The sequence below is a fragment of the Ochotona princeps genome, chromosome 32, assembly GCF_030435755.1.
Source record: "Ochotona princeps isolate mOchPri1 chromosome 32, mOchPri1.hap1, whole genome shotgun sequence".
Classification (NCBI taxonomy): domain Eukaryota; kingdom Metazoa; phylum Chordata; class Mammalia; order Lagomorpha; family Ochotonidae; genus Ochotona; species Ochotona princeps.
In genome coordinates this window covers 722,667-730,471 of record NC_080863.1, presented here as the reverse complement: position 1 = coordinate 730,471, position 7,805 = coordinate 722,667, and the positions used below count along the sequence as shown (strand labels likewise).

Below are 7,805 nucleotides of genomic sequence, written 5' to 3'. Positions count from 1 at the left end.
AGGGAGCTAGTTGGGAAACAGGGATTCTGAGATTAGAACTGGTGCCCATATGGGGTCCCGGAGCATGCAGGGTGGGGACGATAGCCACTAGGCTACTGCGCTGGGCCCTGAATTTCATTTTCAACTTACCACGCCCTGTGTGTGGTTTTTAGGGAGCCAGTTAACTTTTTCATCCTTGTCAGATGTCTAGAATTCAAGTAAGTTTCCCAAATAGTCACTGAAGGTGATTTGTATAGTCATTCCTTGTCATTTTCTAGGAAAAACAGATTTTATAATCAGTGTCTCTGTAATATTTTCCTTCTCATAGGAGAGACTGTAAACTGATAAATGCAATCGAAAGCATCAACTAGTTCAACTTATATTTGAAACAGAGAGGTCACACCTAGGCAGTGTCACACGATGTCCTGATGGCGTGCGTATGACCACATGCCCACGCCTTCCTGTGAAATGCCTCCTGCTCTCTGGGGTCTGTGGACTGCGTTAATCACAGCAGAGTGCCCAACAGATTTGGTATAGTTGAATTCTACTCCTTAGAGCCTAAAGCGGATCTCCACCGTTCAGTCTTCATTTTTAAACCTCTTCTAACCCCTTCTCTCACCTGACACCAAATGCCTCCTGTTTCATAGGATCCACTGGCTGCAGAACAAAGTCCTTCCAAGTGATTGAGACTGCAGCCAGCTACCACGCGATGGCCTGGGACCTCTCCAGGTGGTGCTGGATCGACTCCGAGCACAGCTGACTCAGCTTTGCCCTGTGGCAGCATCCTCACCAGCGTTCTGTCTGCGTGCCTCCTCTTTTCCCTGTGAGAGGAATACTTTTCACTTTTCATAAAGCAATATGGAAACTGCATAAGGAATGCAGGAAACTAAACTGCTGTAAGTTGTAAAATTAGACGCTCTCACGGTCCGAGTGTTTCTTGCTTTCCCTGCGGCATGCCTGTGGTGTCCAGAACACTTGCTGGAGAACTCGCAGCCAGCCGGAGAGGGAACCCAAACCCGCCCTAAGCTAACTCCTACAACAGTGTTCAAGGCCCTAAACCGCAGGTGCAACACGCCTGTAGTGTTCACACAGCGATGACCATGGGCGTGCGAGGTGGACCCTGGCCTCACCTGCAGGTGCGAGCCGCAGGTGCGCCGTTTCCCCGCCTCGCTGACCGCGGAGGATGCGCGCGCGCGCGCTCGGCGGTTCCCTTGTTTACTGGGCGCCTCGGTGGGGACCCACCGTCCTGCGGGAGCCCACCGCCCAGCGGGAGCCCACTGCCCTGCGGGAGTCCACTGCCCTGCGCCTCCCTGGGACATGGCTGCCCTCCGCAAGAAGCTGGTGGTCGTGGGGGCCGGCGCTTGCGGCAAGACGAGCCTGCTGGTGGTGTTCAGCCGCGACTCCTTCCCGGAGGAGTACGTGCCCACCGTGTTTGAGAACTACGTGGCCGACGTGGAGGTGGACGGGAAGCGTGTGGAGCTGGCCCTGTGGGACACGGCGGGCCAGGAGGAGTACGACCGCCTGCGGCCCCTGTCTTACCCGGACACCGACGTCATCCTCATGTGCTTCTCCATCAGCAGTCCCGACAGTCTGGAAAACATCCCGGTCAAGTGGGCGCCCGAGGTGCGACACTTCTGCCCCAGCGTGCCCATCGTCCTGGTGGGCAACAAGAAGGATCTCCGCCACGATGAGGGCACCAGGCGGGCGCTGGCGGCCTGGAAGCAGGAGCCGGTGAGGCCCGAGGCAGGCAGGGACATGGCCGGCAGGGTCGGCGCCTTCGGGTACCTGGAGTGCTCCGCCAAGACCAAGGAGGGCGTGAGGGAGGTGTTCGAGCTGGCCACGCGAGCCGCCCTGCAGGCCAGGCGTGGCAGGAAGCGCTGGCGGTGCCTGGTCCTGTGAGACAGACCTTGTGGCCAGTGCGGCCGGGCTTCCAACGACTGGCTCGTTCTCGTGTATCCACAACTGACCAACGATGGCCCATCCCACGTCACCTTGCTGCCAGCGTCCTCTGAATGACGTCCGGCCCCTCGGACCTTCACACCAGGCGCTGGTTGGTAACCTTCGTGATGGGCTGTAACCACTTGAGAACCACGAAACACGTCCCAGCTGCCCCGCATCCGGCTGCAACCACTCGGAACGTTAGCTGACTTCATTGCCATAGCTCTGGCCTCACCATCCAGTTTTTTTTTTTTATTTATTTAAAAAAAATGTTCGACCAGCAAGACTCAAGTTCATGCAGCTGTGGCCGAGTTACAGCCATGGCTTCATGTTTGTGATCTTATGGTTCCTGTGCAATGAGTGCCATTGAGTGTATGTTACCAGAAATAAATATATCTACCTCAGACCAAATGTGTTTTTTTTTTTGGTGTAATTAATTTCCTGATACTGATTTTTTGCCATTTCTGCAGATGGTGTATTTTTAAATGCTATGTTTGGGAATAAAGTCAGATGGAAATTTCACTTTTAAAATTCCGTTTTGTTACTTTGTCTGCTATGTGAGAGCAGGGACCCTTGGACCCGGCCTGTGTCGCAGTGCCCTGTTTGCAGAGGTGAGCTCAGGGGATGTGCGGCCACACCTGCCAAGGGGCACCCCTTTCTCACCTGGCTGAGGGTGTGGCTCTAACCCACAGCACTGGGTCCGGGTTCCCTCACAGAGGAGGATTTCATTTCCCTCTCCTCTCTCGTGGACTCAACTTTGTTTCCTGTACCAGTTAATTTTTCCAACTTTTAGTCGAATAAAGACAATTTCCTAAGCGAGAAGTCCCAGAAACTGTTCCGAACTTTTTTAAAACTTGAAAATGTTGAGAAAGGAGCCAACAGTAGATTTGAAAGCCACTGGTGGTTTAAATTTCAAGCAACCTGATAGGGGTTTATACATATTTCAAACATTATCTGAAGGCCTTCTGTGCTGGCGGCTAGCCTGACACTGTAGTTCACGGGTCACTCAGGAGAGACTTCAGGGGCATTCGGAGCAGAAGGGTGCCTTGGGCAGCCACTTGGCTTTTGCAGCATTTAACTTGAAAACTGTGTCTGTGGCTTTAGCTTTGTGTCAAGTGGAGTGCCCAGCAGTAGCCTGGTCTGTAAATCCCATGACTCCAGGTGAAAAATCCTGGCATATTAAGGTTTCAAAGAACCTTGAAGTCTCTGAGATAGCTTCATAAACTGTCCATGTCATAGATTACAAACATCTCTAGTTTTGAAAATGAAAGAAGTTCTTATCATTAGAAACATGGCTTTACTGAATAAAACCTATATGGATTACTATGCAAATAAAATAGAACCTGAAATATATCTGTTCATGGTAACCATACATTATAGTTAAGTGATGAAATAATTTTTTATTTTAAAAACTGTTTTCCATGCTATAGTCTTGTCGGTCTAAGTATGGCGATTGCCCCCACCTCTCCTTCACTCACATCCCACTCTGCCCCCTGCTGTTTTCCCCTATATTATTATGATAGTATACTGTTACGAGTGCACGCCTTTGCACTGGAGTGTATCGCAGCGTTGTAGTAAGAGCAACAAGGTATACTTATCAGTGTCTTGGGAGTTCTCCTTTTATTTGGCAGTAGAGATGCATACTGCAGTACTGCCATGTATCTTCACTTTCTGGCACGCTGGTCTCCGTTGTACAGCTCACCTATGAAGACATATGTATATACCTATTTCCCTATCTGTCTGTCTCCTTTGTAATTTGCATGAATGTTACCTTACATTAGACCACGGTATTTGTCCTTTGCTTTCTTCTTCCATTTGTCCTAGTGTCTGCAGGAGCTCTGATGGTTCCCTGCTGTATGTCTCATTGATCTGTCCATTCAGGTGAGTGGGTGTTAGGTGAGAGAGAGCTTCCATTCGCTGGTCTCTCATCTCATGGTCTCAATGACCAGCGATGACCAGGCTGAAGCCAGGAGTCGGGGACTCCATCTGGGTCTCTCACACGGAAGCTTGGGTCATCTTCTGCTTCCTCAGGCACACGAGTGCGAAGATGGATCAGAAGTGGAGCAGCTGGCGCTGGCGCCCATGTGGATTCCTGGTGCGTGCAAGGTGAGGACTTTAGCATCTAGGCTACCATGCCAGGCCCTAAGCTGTGCTGTTTTAAAGGCTGAATTTTCCCCACTATGTGAAGTGACCGGCAAGTTTCGTTACAGAACTCTGTTCTTTCTGTCTCCTTTCTCCACTCGTGTGTGTCACAATGAATGCACCCTAAGCCCTGTTTCCAAGAGAGTGCAACCACAGCCCCACAGGCCTTCTGCCGTGATTGGCTGGTGCTGGGACACACAGGACTAAAGCTGGGACTTCGCGCTTTCGCGGAAGGCTTACTGATCAGCAGGCTCCTTCCAACAAGGCTTCCAGCAGGCTCTTAGTTGAAGGAATCAGACATCCTGTTGCAGAATCCTACCTTCTCATAAGACAGCTGCTGTTTCTTTTAAATTCTCAGTGTGAAACTGAAGTCATTTCATTTTGCTTTAATCTCCTTCCCTCTTTCCTTTAGGAAGCATTTATTGGGTAGTCAGCAAGTACTAGGTAGGGAGCTAGACATGAGATTGGCCTTAAGGAGACCAGGGTTACACAATTCCTAAACAGAAGAACACAAACCAGCAGCTTGCATCACAAAATTTTACCAAGTGCAATTGGAGCCTGGAGAGTTGGCAATTGGGCTTGGGAATATCATAAACCCCAATGGAAATAATTTTGTTCTAATCTAGGGCATCATTGCTTAATAGGGAGTGGAGATTGAGATAAGTTCCTTATTATCAAATGAGAAACTCAAGCGACTCAACAGCAAAGAGCCAAGTGTTCGGCCTAGGTGATTCTGCAGGTGCACAGCGATGGCTTTCTGTTGATGGGTAAGCGGGCACTAGTGCGTGTCTTCCAAGTCCTCCCTCAGATGGTGTTTTTCTTTCTCTGCCAGTCTTTGAAACCATGTGGGCACAACTGGGGGCAAGAGGAAGTCCATCGCGGGACAGGTGGCCTTTGTCGTGTGAGGAAAGCGTGGTGAGAAACAAAGGCGAACCCGCCGGTCACTGTGGTTGAGTTTTGGCAGAGAGAAATTCTGTGTTGGTTTTCTGGCTGGAGAGTAGAGGGTATGCTGGGATGTAAACAGGGTCACGGGAATGTCCACAGTGAAAATGTGTGAAATACCTTTCTGTTTCTTTTTCCGTGAATATTTGAAAACTTCCTGTAGTGCAGTACTGATGATTTCAGAGCTCAGGGGGTAGGGAGAGATGCTGAAGACATTTTTTAATTATCCACAGAGGATAAATAGCCATTGCTAGTGTCTTTAGGGTCATTTGGGTGCAATAATGCACATTTACTAGTAGTTAAGTAATTTTAGAGTCAGAAAGCAGACATTCTATGAAAATACGCAGAGATCTCTGTTTGCAGTGGCTGCTGGCTTGGTTTTTACTTCTAGCCTTGCACTGATGTGGCTGGGAGGTGTCCTAGGACCACCTGGCCTGGGACAGCCCCCTGTTTACTGTGGCGTCAAAAGCCAGAGACAGTGACGGTGTATACTCCCTTCCCTACTGGGCATTGTGTTCATAAATCCAATTAAAGTGATTTGCTAGCATGAATGAACTTTTTAAAAATGCCAGAACACTTAAACATTAACCTCTTAAGTGCCACTCTCCATTGATGGAAGGGAACTTGACAAGTTAAACCAGCCACATTGGGATTATGTCAAGGGCTGCTCTGTCATACATTTTGTGGCCACCAGATGGCAGCAAAATACCAATGACAAAACCTAGGAAACTAATTTTTTTTTCCTCCCAACTTCAGAACAGCTTTACTGGATTTTTTTTTTTTTTTTAAGTATTCATTTGAACGGCTGAGAGACACGCAGAGAGCTCCCATCTGCAGGTTTATTTTCCCCATTTTTAACTCACTGGAGCTCTGTACCTGGTACTGTTCTAGGTGCTAAGAGTCACAGCGAGCTCAGAAGAGAAAGAGGGCAGTATTTGAGTCAAGGGCGTAGAAAGCAGCAGAGGACAGCCGGGTGCTGAGGACAACGCCTGACTGCGGCTTCCTGCCCATGCAGGCCCCGGGGGACAGAGAGGACGACCCACCTACCTGGGCTCCTGTCATCCCCATGTGGGAGACCTGGGTTAAGTTCCCAGTCTCATCTTGCATGGCTGAAGCGAAGTGGACTGAGGTCCCGGAGCTGGGCCGCGGAGGTTATGTGAGGCAAGCTCTGTGGGCACTAATAGGCCATTGTATCATCTACCCAGAACGAGCCACACATAATGGAAGGTTTCAAGAAGAGCTATGATACCATCTGTTTATTAGGTCACTCTGGCTATTGTGATAAAAACTATGTTATAGGACCGGAGAGGGAAGCCAGGACCCCGACAATCCAGCAGGAAGATGACTGTTTGAACAGGGTAGTAATAGTGGAGGCATTGAGATGTCCAGCCTTTATGATGGATTTGGAAGGGCAGGCTAATAGGAACTCCTGCTAGAGAGAAGGAGATTTATGAAGGAGAGGACTCACAGATGACTAAGGGACATCTGGCCGGGCCAAGCGAAGGGTGGAGGGGCCAGCAGGTTTTTGGGGCAAAGAGAAGGGAGTCAGCGCAGGACATAATGTGCTCGATGTGGCTGGGCTTTAGAGCGCAGGAGGAAGGCTGGGACAGTGATGCTCCTCCGGCAATCTGAATCGTGAGGGGTTGTTGGCGGGGTGGGCGAGGAAGAACTCTGCTGGACTGCCCCAGGAAGGGCATTTCTTTCTCAGACACAGGGACCACGGAGCGTCGCAGCCGTACAGTCTTTCTTGGAGACAAGACGAAATTTCCGGGGAAGAGATAGCTTTGCTGGAGCTCTGCTAGCAACCTTCAGCTTGAGGGGGTCTTGCAAAATTTTTGGCCAAAAAGATGTTTGAGATTTTAAAACTGAAAGCCATATATTGCTTTCATAATATACACTTTCCGTGAACATTTCAAAACTATTGGCGCCAGAACAAATTTAGTTTTTATATTTTTATGATTTGAGTTTTCTTGAAAGGTAGAAGAGAAGAAGAGACAGTGAGAGAAATCTTCCAAGGAGTAGTTTACTACCCAAATGGCTACAGTGGCCATGGCTGGGTCAGACTGAAGTCAGACACAAGGAGCTTCGTCTGAGTCTCCCACATGGGTTTGAGTCCCAAGTACTTGGGCCATTTTCCACTGCTATCCCAGGCACGTTATTAGGCCCACGGTTTTGGTGGGTGTAACGTGGATTCTCCACACTGTGAGGTGAAGTGAGGAGGTGGATGTAGCTGAGGGTTTTGGGTAGTGTAGTGACATACTTAGCACTAGGATTAAGAATCTGCTGGTGGCTCTGCGAGAACTCAGAGAACGAGTAGAGAAATTTCAAACTCACAAAGTTGGAAGAGCAGCATGGTGAGTAGCTACCTACCAGCACCTGTATTTGATGTTTAACTTTCTGCTGATTTTGTTTTGTATAGTTTATTCCCCTTGAACCATTTGAGAGTAATCGCGAGGCACCATGAGTCTTCACTGCCCAACACTGTGGCATTTAGTTACTGAGAATCAGGGCACGCTGAAGGGGTGTGTGAAGACAAGCGGGGGTCACCAAGACCTTGACTTCCACGGTGCAGGAGCAACACTGAGGAGGACTGAAGTAAGAGACATGTGGGTTACTTGCTTAGAATTACCTCCAGAAAATGTTGCACTTGAAGGTGGCTCTCCTTATCTTTTGGCAAAGCTTTGGCATGCTTCACCACATATGTGTTTCTGTGAGCTCCGGGGAGCCAAGTTTATTTGAAAAGTGTCTCATGCATAATATAGCCTGAAATGATAAAGTTAGTGCCCAAATATAATACACAAGGT

The 7,805-nt window shown here is 49.0% G+C and overlaps 1 protein-coding gene across 1 annotated transcript; it reads left to right on the top strand.

Annotated features, from left to right (window-relative positions):
- The first annotated feature begins 1,273 nt into the window (after positions 1-1,273).
- Positions 1,274-1,887, top strand: LOC101535305 (transforming protein RhoA-like). Its single transcript, XM_036496520.2, has one exon. The coding sequence runs from the start codon at positions 1,297-1,299 to the stop codon at positions 1,876-1,878; it is 582 nt and encodes a 193-aa protein (XP_036352413.1). The 5' UTR covers positions 1,274-1,296; the 3' UTR covers positions 1,879-1,887.
- The last annotated feature ends 5,918 nt before the right edge of the window (positions 1,888-7,805 follow it).

What these genes read in the sequence shown, in the direction of transcription:
- LOC101535305 (XM_036496520.2), top strand. Translation starts at nt 1,297, where the DNA reads ATGGCTGCCCTCCGCAAGAAGCTGGTGGTCGTGGGGGCCGGCGCTTGC.